The following is a 23,882-nucleotide window of genomic DNA, read 5'->3' as shown; positions in this document are numbered from 1 at the left end:
TTGGACCAATGTAAAAGTTTGAGTTTACTTTCTGTAGAATTTAGTCAAGTAGATTTGAATTATTAGAAAAAATAAATGATTTAAGTAAGAGTGACTTAAATTTGTCTTGTTAAAAACACTTAATGAATTCAGTTATAAAAACTTAGTCATTTGAGTTGGAAAACTTAATGCATTGAGTTGGATGATCACAATAAATGGAGTTGGTCAGACTTAGGATACAAAACTGGCATTGAACTGAATTGTTCCAGGTAAGGTCAAAGTAAAAAGTTATTTTAAACTAGTTAGATTTGTAACTTTTAAGGTAATTGAACATAAAAAGTAAGTTGTCATCACTAAACTAAATTAATTAAGTGAGATTAATTTCAATAAGTACATAAGATGAACGACAGTCAAAAGCACATTAGAGTGTAGTACAGTCTTTCTCAAACTGTGGTTGTCCGCGGGCGCCACAGTGATCCGCTCTGTACTGCACATCATTGACCATTCATTTGCGGTGATGTGAGCTCAACGTGCGACTACAGTTAGCTTACCAAAACCTTGTGTTTAAAAATAAAAATAAAAATAATAATAAATGGCTTAAGACTGTGTCCCTAAAAACCCCCCGAAGATACCGGTGGAAAATTTTTCAGGGTGAGTTTCAGAACTTTTATTTTGAACACTGTTATACATAGCATGATACATGCTTCCAGTTCTAGGTCTGCGGCTGTGCTGAGTGTGATATGATGGTGACGAGGCAGAGAACAGAGCTGCTCCACACACTTACTAATTAAAACCTAAAATAGAATTCATGTTGGGCAATCTACTGGCTTAAAGAAATGTTTGTTTTTGCCAACACAACTGCAATCTATTTTTCTTTTATTATGCTTTTAAATTACAAATAGCTCTAAAATGTTATTAGTGCACATAACAGTTGTAGTGAAGAAGCTTAGAATTTGTACTTTAATAATCTGTAAGTAACTCAAAATGCCAAGAGGACGTGCTCATGGTTGTTGTATTGTGGCCATTCACCTTTACAAAACAGTGCCACCCATTAGGATGAATTAAAGACAATGAGTTAAGAGACTAATATTTTTAATATAATAAGATGTTGGGTTATTGCTGGGGCAATTTCAAGTTAGGTGGTCTATGACTCATAGTCTACTTTCTCCTGGCTGGCATATCTTTCAGGCATAACTTCCTGAAGGACTGGTGTGGACATGTCCCCATCAACTTTGGTCTGAAGGGGACACCAATATTTCCTGGACCTTTTTTTCTTTAGTTGCCTGCATCTATTTGCAGACAGTAACTCGACAGCAGCTTTACACTGTATTCAAAGCATTAACAGCCAGTTATTGTTTTTTAAAATTTCTTTGCAAAACGTAAATGGGAAGCCTGCTCAGTTATCTAGTGACTATGTGCGCCACTGCAGTGAGCCACATGCTCTATTGCTTTACATTGAGTCAGGGATATCAGTGTTTGGGAAAATGACACAATTAAGCAATGAATCTGGAAAAGGGACACAATGTTTTTATATTAATTGTCAACACCATGATAGCAAGACAACAAGGTCCAAAGGGATCACATTTCACATGTCTGTAAAAAGCTTTTATTAAAAATAAAGAAAGTGGGGAGTTGGTTAGTTATGCTAGCTTAACTTTCATCACCTGAACATGGTCTGGGTATTTCAGTTCAATTAACACAAAAATAAGGCGATCCACATAGATTTTCTGACAGGTAATCAGGAGAGAGGTGTTTAAATTAGCTAATCAACCACCGCTAGTGTTCAGGCATCACTTCCTAATTATCGCAAAATAATTATAAGGAAGTCTACAACAATCTGCAACGGACAGAATGTTCTCTGGTGTTTTTACATACTTTTGTGTGGGAAAGGTTTTGTGTGGTTTTTTAGTGTTAATTCCTGATGCACTTGAAAATAATCTTTGCTCCGAGCTCCCGGGGCTGTTGTTTATTGGTTGCCATGGCAACGAGTCTGCGTGTGACGTTAATGATGAATGATATGTATGCAGTTTCTCTTCAAGCTCTGTGAAGAAACTTTTAGCTGAGTTGCAAAGCTACAAAATATTTTTTGATGCATTGCACTGCATATATGGTGAAGAATATTGGCATCAAAGTTTTCCATTGCTTGTGAGCTTGCAATGGTCTCAGCTCCTGGCAGTCCAAATGCTGACTAGGTTTCCATGAGATTACATAATGATCATAGCATGCATCACATGTCCCTTGGCAGGAGGGGAGTTCGTTTGCTGTACGCTTGTGTTGCCTTTTGTCATCACTCCTGACCACATGTCATGCACCACTGCTGGGAGCTGCTTTCCTCTCAATCATTTCACATTCCAGAGCCTTCATGACAGCTTGCTAGATAAAGCAAGCACTGGAAAAGTTTGTGTTCCTGGCGTTGTAGCTAAGCTTTGGTAGTGAAGCCTAACTATCATGAATGAGAGTGTTGCTGGAGCAACAAAACGATAGAGGTCCAGGGACTTAATGATGTAATCGTATGTGATAAGATCAGGTGCTTACAAAAAGGTTGTGCCATATCCAAATGATCCATATCATTGCTCTGAGGATTAATAGGAGTTTGCATCATGTACATTCCTCAGCTGCTAGCTTTGGTGCTGCTGAACACATAGTTACACTGCATGTAGGCTTACAGTCCAGTAAACAGTAGCTGTTATACTGATGTGTGTATTGGATTGACTTTTCCATCATTGCACCTTCATAGTTGGATTGACCCTCCTGTTATGTTGCAGGTCAAATTGACCCTATTTAAAGTTAAACATTTTTTAAAAAAATAGTTGGAAATATTTTTTTGCATGAAACTTTTTCTATTTGTCTTAATAGGTACACTCTACATATGAATTTAAAATTTATTCATTTTGCACATTTGTAACCCCCCCCCCCCGTCTACTTTTTACATACAGTCATGGCCAAAAGTATTGAGAATGACACAAATATTATATTTTCACATGATCTGCTGCCCTCTGGTTTTCATGTGTGTATGTCAGATGTTGTCATCACATACAGAAATACAATTGCAATCATATTATGAGTAACAAAAGCTTTTAATGACAGTTAGAATGAGTTAATGCAGCAAGTCAATATTTGCAGTGTACACCCCTCTTCTTCAGGACCTCTGCAATTCTCCTTGGCATGCTCTCAATCAATTTCTGGACCAAATCCTGACTGATAGCAGTCCATTCTTGCACAATCAATGCTTGCATTTTGTCAGAATTCCTAGGTTTTCGTTTGTCCACCCGTCTCTTGATGATTGACCACAAGTTTTCAATGGGATTAAGATCAGGGGAGTTTCCAGGCCATGGACCCAAAATCTCTATGTTTTGTTCCCTGAGCCAGTTAGATATCACCTTTGCTTTATGGCAAGGTGTTCCATCATGCTGGAAAAGGCATTGTTCATCACCAAACTGCTCTTGGACGGTTGGGAGAAGTTGCTCTCGGAGGACATTCTGGTACCATTCTTTATTCATGGCTGTGTTTTTAGGTAAGACTGTGAGAGAGCCGACTCCCTTGGCTGAGAAGCAACCCCACACATGAATGGTTTCAGGATGCTTTACAGTTGGCATGAGACAAGACTGGTGGTAGCGCTCACCTCGTCTTCTCCGAACAAGCTGTTTTCCAGATGTCCCAAACAATCGGAAAGGGGATTCATCAGAGAAAATGACTTTACCCCAGTCCTCAGCAGTCCACTCCCTGTACCTTTTGCAGAATATCGGTCTGTCCCTGATGTTTTTCCTGGAGAGAAGTGGCTTCTTTGCTGCCCTCCTTGAGACCAGGCCTTGCTCCAAGAGTCTCCGCCTCACAGTGCGTGCAGATGCACTCACACCAGCCTGCTGCCATTCCTGAGCAAGCTCTGCACTGCTGGTAGCCCGATCCCGCAGCTGAAACACTTTTAAGAGACGGTCCTGGCGCTTGCTGGTCTTTCTTGGGCGCCCTGGAGCCTTTTTGGCAACAATGGAACCTCTCTCCTTGAAGTTCTTGATGATGCGATAGATTGTTGACTGAGGTGCAATCTTTCTAGCTGCGATTTTCTTTCCTGTTAGGCCATTTTTGTGCAGTGCAATGATGACTGCACATGTTTCTTTCGAGGTAACCATGGTTCACAGAAGAGAAACAATGATGCCAAGCACCAGCCTCTTTTTAAGTGTCCAGTGGTGTCATTCTTACTTAATCATGACAGATTGATCTCCAGCCCTGTCCTCATCACCACCCACACCTGTGTTAATGGAGCAATCACTGAAACAATGTTAGCTGGTCCTTTTAAGGCAGGGCTGCAATGAAGTTGAAATGTGTTTTGGGGGATAAAGTTCATTTTCTAGGCGAATATTGACTTTGCAATTAATTGCTGTTACGCTGATCACTCTTTATAACATTCTGGAGTATATGCAAATTGCCGTTATAAAAACTGAAGCAGTAGACTTTGTAAATATTAACATTTTAATCATTCTCAAAACATTTGGCCATGACTGTAGATACTATTTGGGTCAATTTTCAGTCAAGTTGAAGTGCACAAAAAGATTTAAAAATGTCCAATTCTACATGTTCCCTTGCAGCTATGAACCATATTTCACCACACACACACAAACACAACACACACACACATACATGCACACCCCGACACACACAAGCCCACTTTCTCACTATTCTCTTTACTTCACTAGGAAACTGCGAGAAAGCAGGTGTTCACACAACTTTTGACAAGAACCTTTTCTGTTCCTGTGGACAAACTGCACCCACACTGAGTGACACTCAGCAGAAGTGGAGGAAAACATAAATACTCTCTACATGACTCATTTATCTTGATTTTAATCAGTGGATCAATTTGACCTTGAACAGCATGTATGTCTCAAGTTCAATTATAAAGAGCACCCATTGAAAAAAAAAGTGTAATATAAAAAAATGTATCAAAGATCAATTTCAAGGAAATTGTTGTTTTTTGTGTCTAGGTTTTTTTCAAATGACTAAATGAGTATGTTGTCGTCATTGATCCTTAATTTCTGAGAAATACAAAAACATCATTGCAGAAATATTGATTGAAATGGAAAAAATTGGAGTTAATAATCAGATACAAGGATGTTTTGGAGGAATTTTTTGGTTTCTGACACTATTGCATGATTAAACACTCCCCGGGTCAAATTGAGCCACGAACATTATTGCTGTACCCTAGAAACGAACATAACAGTATTTAGTAACTGGGGCGTGGCAATGGCATAGGGTTAAAGAAAGATGGAGATCCAGATATTACAGATGGAGAACAAGCTTAATACAGAGTTAAATTAAATTATTTAGATTGAAGAAGTTTTAAATTATTGAGGAAAATATGTAGTTGTAGGTTTTTGACTGAAGACCTGGAATGAATTCTTTTTTGTTGAATTAATACATTTTTTCTAATATGAAGTGAGTATCTGGATCTATAACGGAGTTGATTGTACTTGCACCCTGACAACTATTATAAAACTGTAATTCATTAATTAAAATTTTTATTAAAATGAAACTGTTTCTTGCTAAAAATCCTATTAGATGACAAAAAATCTCTGTATTTCACCAAACAAATGATCAAATATGTGAAATGAGAAGCCTTTATAAAGTCCTTTTATTTTCATTTATACTGTTTAAAATTTCACATGAGGAGAACTTCAGACAGAAGAAAAATAATCCAGTCCTACAAATAATTTTAATGAAAAATAAATTGGGTTATATTTTTAACAAAATATTAGATGAAGTCCATTGTCATGAAGAATGAGGCATTAGATGGAGTGAATGCACATTGAAAAACGCCATACGATGCAGTTTTTCTATGAGCTTAATACAGGGTTCTTCTGGATGTCATCTTCAGCAAAGATATCTGCAGCCCATTAAGCTGGAACCAGGCGTGTTAGGAGAGGTTCTCCACATGCTCTGACTAAGGTTAACATTCTGACAGAGATGAACAGAGAAAGTGTACTAACTGGATTAAATCGTATAGGAACAGGTCATGCAGGAGCTACAACATGTGTTTTGTATTAACAGGAAGCAAAATCATCCTCAAAATCATTGAGAGCATCTTACATAGGAAAATATGAGTTATCATATGTAAGCTATCAGGAGGATGACAGTTTTCTGGCAGAGTTCCTGGGCATTAAGGAGACATAAATAATATAAAACGAATGAATCAACAGTCCTGCAGTAAACATCAACTTTGAACAAAATTAATTTAACACCAAAACTTTCACAAACATTTTAATTCAGCTTTATTTTGTAGGACAGAAAATGAGATCATTACCTTTCTAATGCTTTGTATGCAACATGCTTCAGCAGTTCATTGAAGTCATTTTCGTGTGGTTTACCTGGAAAATATATTTTTAAAATTACTCATCTTCACAATCACATTTTTCCTTAATGATAATGTCCCAGTAATGAAGAGATCTTCATTACTGGGACTATTTTACTGAAATCACTGTATTGTAGTGATGTTACGTGATGTGCCGAGGCTTCGAGGCGTGTGTCGAGTAATGGAGGGGGCGTTTCCGTAAAGCGCGTATCGAAGCTTGCTTCATTTAGGGGAGGAGCCGAAAACGATGACTGGCTGTATCACGTGACTGCTTCGGGAAGTGGCTCAGATGTTGGCGCGGGTTTTGACAGCTTTAGAAACCCCACAGGATCCATTCAAAATGTGGGTTGTTGTAGGCGAGTTGCGGTCAATTGAGAGAGTGGATAGAGTTTTGATAGTTTGGATAGCAGAGTTTGGATAGTGGTTATTTAGTTTGATACAGTTAGTTTGGTGTTTGGAGAGTTTAGGAGATAGATAGATAGATAGATAGATAGATAGATAGATAGATAGATAGATAGGAGATTTAGGAGCACGAGGACAGGATAGGAGAAGGATGGAGCCGGCGAGAAAGAGGAGGATTTCCCCTCTTTCGATTTCGAATTGATATCTTATGTTCTGTAAAGGTGAGGTGTTTATTGTGCTCCAAGGAGTTGGGGTACAATAATAACACCTCATCCATGTAGTGTCAAAAAAGAGAAATCGTTTGAAACCAAAAACTGTGGAGAAATTGTTGTTTCTTAATAAAAAATGCATGGAATCATCCAAGTTACACAAGCATTAGCCTGTTCACCACCCCCTCCCTAGTTCCACAAGCACTTTCACTGTCCTCTGACTGATTAAGCCCAGGCCATTTTTCTAGAGTCACAGAAAAACTTTATTACACAACATGCCATATCACATGACACTACTATTTTGGGAATAATTACACACAGAGGATACATTCAAACAATATTTTATTATACACATATGTGTATACATAATTTATGTAGACAAATGATTTCGTCCTACACCTTTTGTGAAGTCATTCCCAAGAGCCATAATAGACAAAAATTCAATGCATCACACGTGTTAAGATACAGCTGGCTGTGATTATACACCTGGCCAGTAGGTGGTTTCGTGTGCACATGAAGCCTCAAGAAATGAACCCTTTCTCGAACCATTTGGCTCAAGTGGTTCAATGCCTCATGAGGCTTCATCTCACCATCACTACTGTATTGCATTTTTAAAGTACTTTTTGCACTTTATTAACAAGCACTTTATTTAGCACTGCACTTTAAGCATAGATTTGCACATCAGTAACAATTTGCACACAAGAAGTTTTAATTGTATTTATTGAATATTTTTAGAGATTAGCATGTAGCCTTTTGTTCTGGGCTCTGCACAGCTGCTCCTCATTGACGAGTGAGGTGGTTGCCTGTGAAGGGATGATGATTGTTACTCAGAGCAATGAGCTACTGGTGGGTAAAACTGAGCAAATGTGTTGTGCATAATCTGTTGGGTGTGGAGTGCTAATGTAGAGTGACTCACCTGTCCTTTCTGTGTCCTCTCCAGGGTGTTTGGACAAATACTGCCCCGGGGGTCCAGACACCATATATAGTTTCCGGGAGAGGCCATTGAAAAGTGTGGGGGGGAATTGTTTATGGGTTTTGTGGTGTTTCATATGGTGTAATGATAAAACATAAAATATTTATAAAAAGTAAATGGAAATGTTTGTATTTAGTAAAAGGTATTTTAATTAAATAAGTGTATATTGGTTGAATTGAGATCCCACTGTGAGTTAAAGGTAGTTTGGTCTGTCACAGCTGGGACTATTTAAGGCTGTATCAACACTATCAACACACCTGTGAAGTGTTGTTGATGCTGTGTGAAGAATAAACCACTACTGTTTCCACCTGACTCTGTCTCAACTTTTCATCCTCACTGTAAAATCCAACCGCGAAAGGCTACCTTGTTACAGTCCCCATTTATGCGGCCCTCTGTGATGAAGGATACATAACTTGAATTAAATTACTCATGTCAATTTCGCAGAAGAAAAGGCTACATATTTTCTAATAGAGATAGTTCAGTAACTGCAATTACCACAAAAATGAGAAAATCATAAACGTTCAAAGTTAAGCTGTAATGGATATTGTAAAAAGGTGAATTAGACTGAAATAAACCCATTTAAATCTGTTGTGCTTTGCAATGAGTTACCTGCAGTTAAAATACAACTACAATGAAAACATGCATAATTAACAAAAACTGGCAAAATATCACTGTTGATAAATTATGGCACACAGCAGTCAGCTAACTCTAAAAAGAAAACATTATATTTTCATCAACTTACCAGAGAAACACTTCTAAAACACCAAGAATGAACTAATTTCAATCCTGAAACTGCTGCAGTTTGGAACTATTAGGAGCTCCATGACCCATGTGATGTCCACTTTCCATTCTTTCTATGGAAGCTATGGGAGTGTCCCAACTCTCCTTGTAAGGCTTTAAGAGTTTTATTTAATCTACTTGACAAAATTAAGTTCACTTGACTATTTTTATTTTATTTGTCATGTAAAGAAATAAGTACGTTAAACAAAGAACAGTCTTGCCTCATCAACATAAATAAATTATGCAAATAGTTACTTAAATTTTTTTAAGAAGATAGAGCAGAACATTTTTAGCAGTGTACCACGGCCTTCGTTTCAGAAATTTGTTCTTGGATTCCTGTCCAGATCCTTCTGTGCATACTTGTCAGTGAGGAAGTTGGGAAAAGAATTACCTCAGCTTCCAACTACAAAATATTCTCTTCTGATTGATTCTGATCTCTGAGCTGGATTTTCGTTTGGTGCTGCTGAACTACCGCTGCAACTTGAGGGATTTGTTGTCGGACAGAGGTCGGCAAGAAACCCCGATCAGATTGGAGAAATGTTAGTTACGTTTATTATTTACATTTTTGGCTGAAGCATTTGTAATCCAAGTATACACTCTATAAATTGTTTTTGGCTAATGGTTAATTTATGAACGTGTTTACATTGATCTCACTTAATTCATTTGATTTATTGATGCCATCTTATGTTTTTGTGTTGAACTAACTTAAAAGTTACAAATCTAACTAACTTAAATGAACTTAATTAACTTAAAGGAACATTTTACATTGGCTTTTCTTTAAACAATTGAGTTCAATGCCAATTTTGTATCCTACATCTAACCAACTCAATTTCTTATGTTCGTCCAATTCTATGCATTAAGTTTATGCAACTCAATTTACCAATTTTTTTAACTTATTTCACATAAATTTAAGTTACAGTTTCTCAAATCATTTATTTTTTTCTAATAATTCAAATTTCTTTGATTAAATTATACAGACAATAAAATCAAACTTTTAAGTTGTTCCAAACTAAACTATCCAAAATTACATTATCACTCACATTGTACTTAAAATACAACTAGACTTTAAATTATTTTAAAAGTATGTATGTTATTTTAGTTTTTCAAAGATCCTGTACACTGAAAAAGGAAAATAGTTTATCCAACTTAATTTATTAAGTTGGTTTAACTTAATAATCAAGAGCGGGAAGACAATGCAGCAAAGGTCATCAGGCTGGAATTGAACCTGCGACGGCCACATTGAGGACAAAGGTCTCCTTATATTTGTTGTGCTCTACACCTGTGCCACCACAGCACCACGGTCAGTACAGGATCTGTCCCTGGTGAAGCTTGCATCATGACGTCAGATGTAGGATACAAACATAGCATTGAATTTAATTGTTTTAAATACACTTTTTAGAGTGTTCTCTAAACAAATACTTAAAGTATTCTCTAAAAAGAGTATTTTTAGAGTACACTTCCTAATGTGCACTCTCAAAAGTGTATTTGAAACAATTAAGTTCAGTGCTGTGTTTGTATCCTACGTCTGATGTCATGACTCAAGCTTCACCAGGGACAGATCCTGTACCTGCTGTGGTGATGGAAGGATAGAGCACAACCCCCATGAGGAGACCTTAGTCCTCAACGTGGCCGTCGCAGGTTCAATTCCAGCCTGATGATCTTTGCTGCCCGTCTTCCCTCTCTCACTTTCCTTGCGCTCTTCTGACTGAGAAGATCTGGAAGAAGACTCATCTCTGACCTGCCCGCTATAGCCAATGAGTCAATCAATGGCTGACTTCAAACCAGCCCTGTCTGGCTGGCCTGTTTGGAACCGTGGCTTTCAGGGTTCTGGGAAGTGTGATAGAACCGGGTTAATGTAAGAAGTGCTAATGGTCTGCAGTGCAAAAGGGGTTAAAGTCCTGGTTGAAAGTTGCCACAAGCCATGGCAACTTTCATGGCTTGAAAGTTGCCATAATGGTGGTGGCTGCATTATGCTGTGGGAGATTCTTCTGAACACTGCACGAAAAGTGGCGTTTTTGACCCTGTATACTGACGCGAGCACAGCTCATGAGCGACAGCTATCCACAGTTGTTGGGGGGGGGGGGGGGGGGGAACGGGCTGGCGGGAGGTGTTAACGACTCTACTTGGCATACAAATAGCCTAGCATATACAAAGGCGCTTCAGCAGACCAACGTGGATTCTCAGTCATTGGATGAAACAAATGACATCACAATTCATCGACATGTGATTGGTTGGTTGATGTGTCCCCATTGGACAGCACACGTCTTTATAAATAAACCCTGCCCCAATCAATAATCAATATTATCAATCAATAATGCTGTATTAAAATCTATTTCAAAAATACATATACCGGTATATATTTTTTCCTTTTTTTAATACAGTCATTGCTGTATTAAAATATATTCATATGATATTGCTTATATGCATTATGTTCATATATGAGAGACATAAATGAGGCACAGAATGTTATTTTTTATTTTATTTTATTTTTTCACTGTTTCAACACAAAGTAAGACATAAATGCTTGTCCACTTCAATTTCCCATTCTGACAAAAAACTCTTGCCGATATCGCTAAGCGCAAGGCAGCGTTAGGTATCAATAGCTGTCGAAAATCCCTCTTTTCTTGCAGTGGAAGGGACAGAGAAGCTTGTCAGAGTTGAGGGAAGTATGGATGGAGCTAATTACAAGCTAATCCTGGAAGATTTGACAAGAGGTTTTTAGGATGCTATGACAAACTCATCAAAATGTATGGTCTTAATGTGTACCACTTGGTTTTGTCGAAACCATCAGCCTGCACGTATAGTGTCACAGAAAGATTTTAGACATTTTTCTTTCAACTGTTTTGTCTTTAATGTCATGTATGATGCAAAATGAGTAATTTTAAAAGAAACCTGATGTTGTGTTTGTTCTGTAGCAATGGAGGAGCTAGTGACCGAGCTTCGCCTGTTCCTGGACTTGCTGGACAGAGAGTATCTGAGTGCTGGAGTCCGAGAGAAGAAGGTCCACCTCTCCCACATCCTGCACCGTGTGCTTTCAGACAAAGGTGAAATGAAGGGACTTCATCTTATCTCAAACTTTTCATGTGGGAAGATTCTTCTTACCCAGTTGGAGTTGATAGTTTTACAGTTCTCCCAGTTATTCCTGTCATTACTAGTGCTAATGTGAGCTCTTTGATTTTTGCAGAACCTTCATTTAAATCTGACATCCACAGTGGTTTGCCAGCCCCACCTCAGATGCCCCTGCCAGAGATTCCTCAGCCATGGCTGGTAAGTTTCACATCCTTCAAGTTTGACACTAAGGCTGTGTTCACACTGCAGCCTGAAGTGACCCATTTCCGATTTTTTGTCAAATCTGATTTTTTTTGCCAGGGCCGTTCACACTTCCAAATATATGCGACCTGTATGTGTTCTCCAGTGTGAACGGACAAACAACCTGAAAGTGTCCCACTTGCGCAGTAGAGGGCGCAATAAAATCAGCGTTTTCAGTGTTCTGCCAACCGCCACAAAAAGAAGTACTCATTGTTTTATAAGTAAACATGGATGCTAACGGTGCAGCAAAGCTTACAATTTTGAATTTGTTGTCCGCCCGGAGCAGCATATTAGCAACTTGATCCTCATTTTAGTTCGTCATGATTGTTGTTTTTATTCCTGCTTGGACGTATCAGGACGCAGAATAGGGATATTTGTTGAGTATCTATGACATTCAGGTCAGATGAATGCAACTTGGACGTTAGGTCACATTTGAATCGAATACATATCGGATACCCAAGTGGCCTGGGTCACATTCAGAAAGAGTCCGACCTGTGCTGTTCAGATTGTCATAAAAAAATCAGATACAGGTCGCATTACGTCAAAAAAATCAGAATTGGGTCACTTCAGGCTGCAGTGTGAATGCAGCCTAAATTTCCATCCACACAGAAACAATTTTAGGTGTAACTGCGAAGATTTCTTGTCAATTACACATCAATCCGATGTTTTGGAAAACCAGAAACAATCATTGTAAATTATTTTAATGAGCATTTTATTTCTGTAGGATCTCTATTTGATGATTTAAATTCATTTACCCAAAATGTAAATACTGATGAACTGTTTTTGAATAATGAGTGTAACTCCACCATTTTTAACTTTTCCCCTATTTGTACAGCTGAGGTTCTCAGAGAACTGAAAAACATAGACATCAGAAAATCAGCGGGGCCAGATAATCTGGATCCTTTTTTTCTAAAGTTGGCTGCAGAGTTTATAGCAGAGCCATTATCTCATATTTTTAATCTAAGTCTAATCTCTAATAAAATCCCTAGTGTATGGAAATCAGCATTTGTTTTGCCTCTATTCAAAGGTGGGGAATCATCACAGGTAAACAATTCCAGACCAATCTCTAAACCAGTGGTTCTCAAATGGGGGTACATGTACCCCTGGGGGTACGTGGAGGTACTGCAGGGGGTACGTGAAGCTTTTCAAAATATCTTTGAAAAATCAACAGGCTCCTCATAATAAGTCTTGGGTTCAAATCAAATCAAATGTTCAATGCAAAGTGATTAAAGTGCAATCTTCTTTTTTTTTATCCTAAAAGAGGTAACGTTTATTTTTTTTGTGAGCAAATCTTTATTTATTAAGTTAATTTATTTTGTAAACAAAATATAATTTATTTATAATTAAATTACATATTTATTTCTGTGAGCACATTTTAGTTATTTATGTATATATTTAATTTTGTACCATTAAAGAGACCAATATAAATTAGCAGCGTTTTGCATATTTCAGTTTTGACTGGTTTTATACTTTCCTGGTGGTCACCGTCTTCTGTTTTTCTTTTTTGTTTAACCATGCAATGTTTGCAATATGGTTTGCATATTTAACAGTGCTGTGTTAAATATGGATCAGTGAACCTGATCAGTGGATCAGGTTCACTGATATAAGTTGTTTGGCTTTAAAAAATCAGACAGTGATTTTACAGCACTGTACCTCTTTTTTATTCCAAAAATGTTTTGCCCATGTCAGGGGGTACTTGACTAAAAATATATTTTTAAGGGGGTACATCACTGAAAAAAGTTTGAGAACCACTGCTCTAAACTATGTATCGTAGCAAATATTTTTGAAAAATTAGTCAAATCAATTGAAGAATTTTTTAGATTCTAATTGAGTTTTACAAAATGTACAGTCTGGTTTTAGAAAAAAACATAGCACTGTTACTGCCACGTTAAAGGTTTGTAATGATCTTATCCTGGCTCTTGATAACAAAAAACATTGTGTTGCTTTGTTTATTGATTTATCAAAGGCATTTGACACAGTAAATCACAAGCTTTTAATTGAAATTCTACACAGGATTGGGCTCTCACATCAAGCTACCATGTGGGTAGCTGATTATTTGTCAAACAGAACCCAGAGAGTTCAATTCTCTGGTGTCACTTCTTGTACTCTCACTTTTTTAAATGGCGTACCTCAAGGCTCACTTCTGGGTCCGCTTTTATTCTCTATTTATATAAATAACTTGTGTGACAATCTGTCAAATGCTTTTTACCATTTTTATGCTGACGATTTAATAATATACTGCTATTCTGCATCACTATCGCAGGCAATACAGTATTTGCAGTCTGCTTTTAATGTAGTTCAAACAAGTTTACAAACTCTGAAGTTGGTTTTGAATGTGGACAAGACAAAAGCAATGATTTTCTCACATGCTAGAAAACTACCAGAAACTTCCCTATTGCTTACCACTGCAGTAGGAGCACAAATCGAGTTTGTCAGTAATTATAAATATCTTGGTTTTATTCTAGATAATAAACTCTCTTTTAAAAATCACATAGCAAATCTACTAGGGACATTGAAAATGAAAATTGGGTTTTATTATCGAAATGGATCTTGTTTTACACTCAAAGCTAGAAGAAAACTGGTAGCAGCAACATTCCTGCCACTTTTGGATTATGGAGATGTTTTATATATGAATGCTTTGACCAAATGTCTTCAATCATTACATACTGTGTATCATTGCGCTTTAAGGTTTATAACCGGTAGTAGACGTTTGACACATCATTGTGATTTGTACGCAAAAGCTCATTGGCTCCTTTAAGTGAACGGAGAAACAATCATTTAATGATCCTGATGTATAAATCTTTACTCAGTCTAACCCCAGCATATTTATCCACTCTCCTACATAGAACTGTCAGTTTTTGTTCTCTTCGCTCCAATAACATTATTCTTCTGCATGTCCCACACTTTCAAACTGAAACAGGGAAGCAGGCATTCAGTGTTTTGCCCCCACAACGTGGAATCAGTTGCAGTCTGAACTTAAGATGTCGGAAATGATTTCACTGGACTTATTTCGAGCAGTTCTTAAAGATAGGCAACAAGATTCTATGAAACAGTGTCATTGTTTTTAAATTGTTTTTATTGTTTTATACTTGTGCATATGTATTAATTGTTTTTATCTTGTAACCAGGTTGCTATGTATTGCAAATTTTTTGCTCAGGTCCCTCTTGAAAATGAGATCTAGATCTCAACGGGGTTTACCTGGTTAAATAAAGGAATATTATCAATTGTTGAAACTATGGTGGATACATTTCAAAATGCTGGTTTCATGCTGCATCTTTTTTGAAATGATGACAGCCCAGCTCTATTTCTCTCTATCCTGCATGCTCTTCACTCTCACAAATAACAAACATGGTATCGCTTGGTGGTTGCTGTTTTTTTGCATCATTCTGTGGTCATGTTACAGCACTATGGATTGGCCCGTCATATCTTCTACAGTACGGTAATTTCTACAGTGCTGTGTTGTCTTGTGTGGATGTACATTTTTTGGCAATAGTTCACAAAAAGTATTGTGTTTTTCTCTGTGTGAATGGGGCCTAAATTTCACATGTAGGTTTTGCTTTGTTTTTCATTTCCAGTATGTGCTTTGTTAGAATGACTTACCGGATGCTTTTCCAAACTGATTGACCAGTAAACTCTGCCATTTTGTTAATGTCGGTTGAAAACTAACTTTTGTGGTTTTAGTGTTGTCAGTTAACCTGGCAACACTAAAACCAGGGTAGTGTTGCCTAAAGAGACGAAAGGTGCAGTTCTTCTCTTGAACTGCACCTTTCATGGTACTGTTTAGTGTTATCCTAGCAACACTAAAACCATGAAAGTTAATTTTTGTTGCCATGAATTAAGTTGAACAAACTTAAATGAGACTTTCCAAACTGCCAGAACGCACAAGCACAGGTTCACTTTAGATTTCTAGATACTTGTGAAGATCTCTGCATGTTGACAGTGAAGTGGCAGAATTTATTTATTTATTTTTTCTCCATGGATAGAGAAAAAGCTGTTTGGACAAAACCAAACAGCTCAGTTTTGTAAACTTGTAGTAATATACGGGATGCATGGATATTATGATATATAGCAAAGTAGCTACTATTCATTAAAAAAAACAAAAAAACAATCATTGTTGTTGTAAATCAAACAGGCCTAACTGTCCTGTCCAGCCTAGTTTATTGCTTAGTTCAAATTAATGAGAGACTTTGAGGTAGTTACCTTATTTTAAGACCATATTTATATCTTCTCTTGAACTTCACCTATTTGTGGATCAGTTATGCAGTCACTTGTTCACATTTTTCTGTGGAAATTATTCATAGAAATTTAATCTATTCACAAATCTTATTTTCTTTTTTTCTTGTAAGGGATTTCAGAACATGCAGCTTGCAAAGCTGAAATACCTAGACTCAATGCTATTTGGCAAGCTATTGGCTGGAGTTTGCGATGCAGCCTATGTAGGAGTGCTATTCATTTTCTTTTATTGAATGGATGAGCCCAAAAGAGCAGATATGAGGAAGATGGTAGCTGTTAGCTTCTGTGGTAGTGCCAATAGATTCTGGTAGAGTCCATGCCTTGAATGATCCTATTTTGCTATTTTGACAGCAAAATAGGAACAACACACTATTACGCAGGTGGTCATAATGTTGTGCTTGATTGATGAATATAACTTCTTGTCAAGCTTAAACATAAAGGTTGTTTCTATAATGGACCAGCTTTACTGGTCCAGAAAAATCTCTAGAAATGAAAACTTTCTGCTGGAAATAGTTTTTGCCTTTTCTCTGTGCTTTCAGTTTGAAAGAAATGCAAGGATCCATCTAATCATACAAGAAAATTGAGATTCTTAGAGAAAGTTAACAGATATTATTTGTGAAAACATTGAATTTGATCCAGAAAACCACAAATCTCAGCTTTAATTTGATAGCTTGTTTCACTTTTCTGGGATACCAATTTCCTGGGATACTTACCTCCAATCCTCATATGAACTGTTCTGTTGATACTTCATGAGCATGATGACAGATTTAACTATGCTGCTATGCACTGGCGCCATGTGTGCTGTCTTTTATATTCCTGTGTAAATCCTTTAGCATGTTTTCCTGTCGCATCAATTTATGCATAATCATGGCAGTGAGTGACAACATGAGGAACATACATGACTGTATGCTGACTGACTGACAGACATATATTGCAGATTGTAATTAGAAACAGAGTTTGGTCTCCTCTGGTGACACTCCTGAGTATGTCCGAGTGTGAAGGTATTTTTCTGTCCAGGGGCAACTGAAGCAAATCTGATCTGGTTGTGATTATCTTTTCAGATGTAAAAAAAGAAAGAGAAAGAAAGCACATATTAAGCCATTTATGATATTCGTTCCTTTAACATACTGATTGTGGTGAATAAACATCTAACATTAATTTGGTGTTAGACTAAAGTCTGGAAATGGAATACCCCAAATTTTCCCTCTCTGTCACTGTGTGTTTAAGGTAATTTCACACATGTGCAGAGTGCACAAGAATAAGTTCATGGAAAAATAGTTCCCCTAAATACTGTTGAATGGAAATCTTCTCCCTGCCAGTTCAGTCTTCTGCTTTGAAATGAGCCACCCTCATGTTTCCACACACAGTCTTACATAAGCTGCCCTGGCAGAGATAGAACAGCCTTCCTCCTTTCTCCTCCCATCCCCTTCAGCAGGGGTGTCAAACTCCAGTTCTCAAGGGCCGGTGTCCTGCTACTTTTAGATGTGCCTCTGCTGCACCACACCTGAATAGAATAATTAGGTCATTGCAAGGGTCTGGAGAACTGATCTACAGTACACAAGGAGGAGGTAATTAAGCCATTTAATTCCAGTGTTTTGTACCTGTGGCACATCTAAAAACTGCAGGACAGCGGCCCTTGAGGACTGGAGTTTGACACCTGTGTCCTACAGAAAGAGTTATTAAGGTTTTTGCACACTATGTGTCCACAACCAGACAAATTATGCTTCAGTCATTGGCAGGGTAAAAGCCTGGCATGGATATTCACCCTATTTACTCTGACAGGCTGAGACATCGAGTGGATTTTAGTAATTAATAACAAAAATTATGAAAAAAAACAAACTTACAAAAATCTCAGGGAACATAGGTAGCCAGAGCTGAATAAAACAGGAATCCAGGGTAAAAGATAGCAGGGTCACACAGGAAAAATTGTGACTTAACAGGGAAATAATGGGATTAACCAGCAAGGAGAGAGGGCAGCAGAGGTGTTTAAATTAGGGGTGCACATATTAATCGTCCAGCCAATTTAGCCACACCGATTTCCTTGATTTTGGTAACCACCGGATATTTGCATGTGAAGCTGAGCTCATCCCCCAATTTCATCTACCCCAGCAAAAGTCTAGAAATCAGCCACTGTCCTCTTCTGCTATCTTGTGATAGAGGTTTGACTGACAGACTGGCCCACTGGTTCATATCTGCATATTTTCAGTTAACAGTGTTTCTCAATTCCGGCCCTCAGGCCTCACTGCCCTGCATGTTTTAGATGTTTCCCTTCTGCTACACACCTGGATTGAATCTATGGGTGATCAACAGGTTTCTGCAGCACTTGATGGTCATGCAATCATTTGAATCAGGTGTTCTGGAATAGAGGCCCATCTAAAACATGCAGAGCAGGGGGGCCTGAGGTCTGGAATTGAGAAGCACTGAGTTAAGAGTAGTCACCCCATTGTTGACAACTCAGCAACTTTCTTTCTACATTTACCCACATTTCAGGCAAAAAAGATTAGTGCCAAACGAAATTGAAGTCATCAGGTCACGCTTATTAAAGATCGGTAATTGGCAATCAGCCAGAAAACTGCAGTCAGTGAACCCCTACTTTAAATATTGAGAGAGTGAATGCTGGAACAATATACCAGCATAACCCATTAGCTAATGGGTTGTGTGTGCGTGAGGAGATAGAGAGACAAAATGGCACAGGGTGCAAGAGAGAGTACACAACAGGGGAACCAAGAAAATTAAGATATAAGCAAAGAAGAATAACTAGACACAGACAGGAAATGAACATTATTAAAGCAGAATCTTTAAGAACTGAACTAAGGAAAAACAGAAACAAGGCTGATTTAGTCAAAGTGACTAAGGAACACAAAATAATAATGAAACTAGAAACCAATAAATCAAAACCCCAAATTAACCCACGGTCCCAATGTTATTTTTAAATTCTTCTCTCCAAAAATGCTTAGAGGCCTTAAAAAAAAGATGCTGGCCAATACATTTAAGTTGTTCTGTTGATTGTTTTATCTCTATTGCATGCTGCAGTTGCTTCTAGCCAGGGTTCCAGTCACACCATCAGTTGGGTCCTATTCAAGGCTCTGCAGCACGCCTGCTCAAACAGAATGTGTACCAGTCCTCGTGCTTGCAGAAACACAAATGATTTCCATCTGTGTTGATGTTGGAGAGTACAACAAACCTCCCCCACCTCATCCACCCTTTGCACCCTCCCCTCTTTTTCCTTGTCTTTGCCTAAACAGACTTTGCCTAGCTCTGTAGAGTGTTGCTTCATGCGAACATCAACTTTAATCATGTTCATTTTCTTTGCAGCACATGGAACAGAAAATGCTTTTGGATGTGCAGTTGTAATTAATGTAGTGTACACACTAATCTGGATGGCAGTCTCTGAACAAGATTGAGTCTCATTTAGGGTTAAGGGGAAAAGGGAGAGCCCTTTCTGACAGATAACCCTCTCACCCTATCAGTATTCTGAAGAGTAAGCCTTTTTGAAATCATAGTCCTCTATGTATTTACATTGTTTATGCCTGCTTTTAAGGTGTAACTTACAGTTACACAGTTGTCCCCACAGCTGTTCTGGGGACAACTGTGGGTCTTCTGGAGGCGATGATGATGACGACGAGAGAGATTCTTTATAAAATCAATAAAATTGCAGACAACCCCGATCATCTTCTTCAGGAGACTGTCTTGGGAAAAAATAGCATCTGCAGCCAGAGGCTTTGTAAGGATTTAGGTTTCTGTGTTTGTTTTATAGTCAATTTAGTTCCTGTGTCATCTTGTCTACCCTTGATTGATCCCAGCTGTCTCCTGTTTCCTTGATTACTCCCTTGTGTATTTAATCCCACCTGTGTCTGTGTTTCCTCGTTGGGTCCTTGTCTATACTGTCACCTGTGTATTGTCATTGTCTTTGCCAGTGCTACCTGTGTTGAGTTCCTTGCCTCTGAGTTCACCAGTACTCCCTGGATTTCTGTTTACCTGCGAGAGCTTTGATTAAATCATCAATTTTCACCATAACCTGGGTCCTCTGCTTCCATTCCTCACCATTTTTTAACCACAAAATCATGACAAAAAGACCAGACTTAAAGTTAAGGTGAGGTTAGCGAAAAAATAAAAAGAAAATACATCTACAACATGGACCCGGCAGACTTTGAAAGCCTTCACCAAATTGTAAAGGGGTTTATGGATACAGTGGCGAAACCCTGCTCCATTTCCTGATGGTTTGTAGGAGCTCACCTACATCACTGACTTTTTTCTGGCTCTGGCCATTTGTAACAGCGTGGTGGTGTCTTCATCTAGCCAACACCGCCATGTAGTTCCAGAAGCCCAAGCACCTCTGAAGTCTCTGGAGAAAATTAAGTTGATGTTTCAACACCTGAACGCCTGGTTTGGGGTTTGCAGTACTGGATGCCTCGTCTCCCCGGCGTGGACCTGACTCAGTTGTGGGAAGAAGCAGAGTGGCACAGCCAGGCAGCTTTAGCCGTCATGGCTGGCGAACCACTTCCACCCAAGTTTGATACCAGTATCTTTTGCTCTACCTCCACAGCTCCGATCACCCCTTCATTTCTAGTACCATCCCCACCCATTCCGCCAGCCACAGTACCCCTGGTCTTGGGGTGTCAAGCAGCACTACTGTCTCCTGGTCAACAGGTAGCACGGCTGAAGGCTGGTTCCCAGACTCCAGACTGCCCAGCTGTCTCCAGAGCCTTCCGCAGTTTCCGGGTCTTCTGAACCCCCGCTGGCCTTTGCCCATCTGAGCCCCATCTTGGTCTCCAGTCGCCAGCCGCTGCAGTCTTCTCGCCTCCAGCCGCAGTAAGCTGGCATCCAGCCCCAGTAAGCAGGTCAATTAATTCTCCGGCATCAGCAACTGTGTCCCTGACGTCCCCCAGTGCACCTTAAAAGCGTCCCTGTTCTTAGGTCTAGCCCTCCAGTGAGTTTCTCAGCGCTCAGCCCGAGCTCATCGAGCCAAGCCTCCCCTAGCAGCCCAAGTCACCAGCTAGCTTACCTGTTCCTGGTCTTCTCCGTGGGACAGGTGGGTCCATGCGGCCACTCACCCGGCCGCCCACCTCCGTCTCTTCATGGGCAAAGCCTGCGCTGCTGCCAACCGCTAGACTCGCCATACTCGGTCGTCCACCTGCACCGCTGCCGAACTCCTTGCAGCAGGCCCTGCCCTGACCGCTTTATTTGGGACTGAGTTTGTTTTGTTTTCCTTGTGTTTTTCCTTGGACTCTGGCCCCCTGTCCGGCAACCCTCTGCCCACCCTGGTTGGGTTGTTTTGTTTTATGACTTTTTAGGCGTCTAGTAGCCGTCCTTGAGGTACTTTAAGGATTTAGGTTTCTGTGTTTGTTTTATAGTCAATTTAGTACCTGTGCCTTCTTGTCTACCCCTTGATTGATCCCAGCTGAGTCCTGTTTCCTTGATTACTCCCTTGTGTATTTAATCCCACCTGTGTCTGTGTTTCCTCATAGGGTCCTTGTTTAAACTGTCGCCCATCTATTGTCCTTATCAGTGCTACTTGTTTTGAGTTCCTTGCCTTTGAGTTCACCAGTGCTGACTTGAGTTCTGTTTACCTGTGAGAGCTTTGATTAAATCATCCATTTTCACCATAACCTGGGTCCTCTGCTTCCATCCTCGCCATTTTCTAACCACAAATCATGACAGGCTTTTTCAAATTCACTGTAATGCAGACCTCTTGAAGATATCTTTGCTTCTAACAGCCATCACTATCTACAATAACTATTTAAAGAATTTCAATTAAGATGAATATGAACTACAACATTTAATTTCCATTTAGGATGAATTACATATTTTTGAATTTGAATGTGAGGTTCAGTTTATTTTTATGTTGCATTGGCTGAGAAGTAGCATGTGATTTCTGTTCAACAGAGGGAGAGTGTGCAGCTCTGGTTAGTTTGAGAACATATCATCTGCACATAACTGCTGTAAGGTTGTGGTACTGTGTTGGGGAATGAAAACAAGAAAAAAACAATGCCTCTCTCTGAGCTTAGTCACTGCATAGCAAAGCAGTAGAGTCATTTTCTCTGGAGTAAAATGTAATGCTTTCTGTTGGAAGCATGAGAAATGCTTACCTAAACACTTAGTTTTTGAAAATTATTAATATTTATGTTTTAAAAAGAAAAGGTCTCTATTTAGTAAGATATGGAGCAGCAGATGTCTTTTCAACAGAGCATTTCAACAACTGTAAAGGAGTTCCATTTTCTTTAAGCAGGCGTTGTGGCTTCCTGTTTGACCCTTCAGACTGAGTTCTTTTGTTCCTTTCACTTCTCTTCCTTTCTATCCTCCAATCTTCTTTCCGGGGGAAATATTTTTCTCCTCTTTCAGATAGGAAAGATGAGAACTCTGGAGAGAGGAGAGGAGAACTCTGGCAGCAATGTATTTTGAGTTCAGTAAACCACTGTTTCCCTCAAAGGATACCCGATAAGGTTTTTGCTAGAGGTCTGGTCCAACAATGAGAGGAGGGAGCAGAATATTAAGGGAGGGAATGGGGTTTGCTGGCAAAAAAAACTAAATCTGGCCTAGCATGCTGAAAAAAGAAATACTCACATGACCGATTTGGTAGCTATTTTCTCTGCAGAAAAGTAAAAATTTTCCAGTTGTATTTCATGTAAGTTTCTAACCCTAGAGGTAACTCTGTAAAGTATTCTTAACTCTGTTGATGAAAGACAGTTGATTGGGGAGTGAGGCAAGGAATAAGATGTATATAAAAGTGAGCAGAGTTCTCGGGGAGGTTATAATGACATAATTGGACCATTGAAGGACCAATGGAATGTTCATCAGTGGAGTCTGCGCAAATGCTCCCCATCAACATCACTTTGAGTGCTACAGTACGGATGAATTTAAGGGCGACTGAAAAAAAGTCTGACTTTAATCTCAGAATTCTGAGATTAAAGTCAGATTTCTTCTCTTTTTTTCTAGTGACACAGTATAGAGTTGACAGCACTTATAAAGTAATTAATTGTCTGACTTAAGTAATCTTAAAAATGTGCACTTGGCTATGGTGACTTTTAAGGAAATAAGATACTTTATACGAAGTGATTCACTGAGAGATCTAATGATTTGCTGTGTGAATTTTTGTGTAGCAAGCTTCTTACTCTTCCTTTGAAAGTTCTTATGAGTTGGAGCAGGTACAACCCCAAATGTTATGCTTTAGTTTAGTGGTCCCCAACATTTTTATCACCGTGAATCAGTCAAGGCTTTGCAATTTAGCATGCCAAGCTAGATCAATTTGGATGGAAATTCAAATTCAATTTGATTCAATTCTTAAAATTCAGATTTCTATGTTGATCTATGTTTAACACTATTCTGTGTTAAACTAACACATTGATAGTGTTAACTTTTGACACTACATACTAGTATTAGGTAACTCAACACTGATGTGTGTTAAATTTCAACTACTGAGAGTGTTGATTCAACTCTACCACAAATAACACTTTCAAAAGTGTTACTTTAACACAAACAAGAGTGGACCAATATAGACACTTTCAAAGTGTTGAATTGAACTCTCTAGGAGTTGAATTAACACTTCCAAATTTGCTGTGTAGAATGTCGGGACGACTCCGATTTAACATCAGGCATTTTCAATGTTGGATTGTCTCTTTGCCCGATTATCGCAGCCTGTGGGGTTTTCTCTGACTGG

The 23,882-nt window shown here is 38.7% G+C and overlaps 1 protein-coding gene across 2 annotated transcripts in view; it reads left to right on the top strand.

Annotated features, from left to right (window-relative positions):
* The window catches only part of afap1 (actin filament associated protein 1), a 124,981-nt gene that overhangs the window by 40,551 nt on the left and 60,548 nt on the right, over positions 1–23,882 (top strand). For both annotated transcript variants that reach the window (XM_023346294.1, XM_023346295.1), the window contains exons 2-3: positions 11,599–11,727; positions 11,868–11,950. In XM_023346294.1, the coding sequence (XP_023202062.1) occupies positions 11,599–11,727; positions 11,868–11,950 (212 nt within the window). The remainder of the gene's footprint in view (positions 1–11,598; positions 11,728–11,867; positions 11,951–23,882) is intronic.

The sequence above is a fragment of the Xiphophorus maculatus genome, chromosome 14 (genome assembly GCF_002775205.1).
Source record: "Xiphophorus maculatus strain JP 163 A chromosome 14, X_maculatus-5.0-male, whole genome shotgun sequence".
In the NCBI taxonomy this organism is placed as follows: Eukaryota; Metazoa; Chordata; class Actinopteri; order Cyprinodontiformes; family Poeciliidae; genus Xiphophorus; species Xiphophorus maculatus.
Note: the sequence above shows the minus strand (reverse complement) of the source record. Positions and strands in the feature narration are given on the sequence as shown.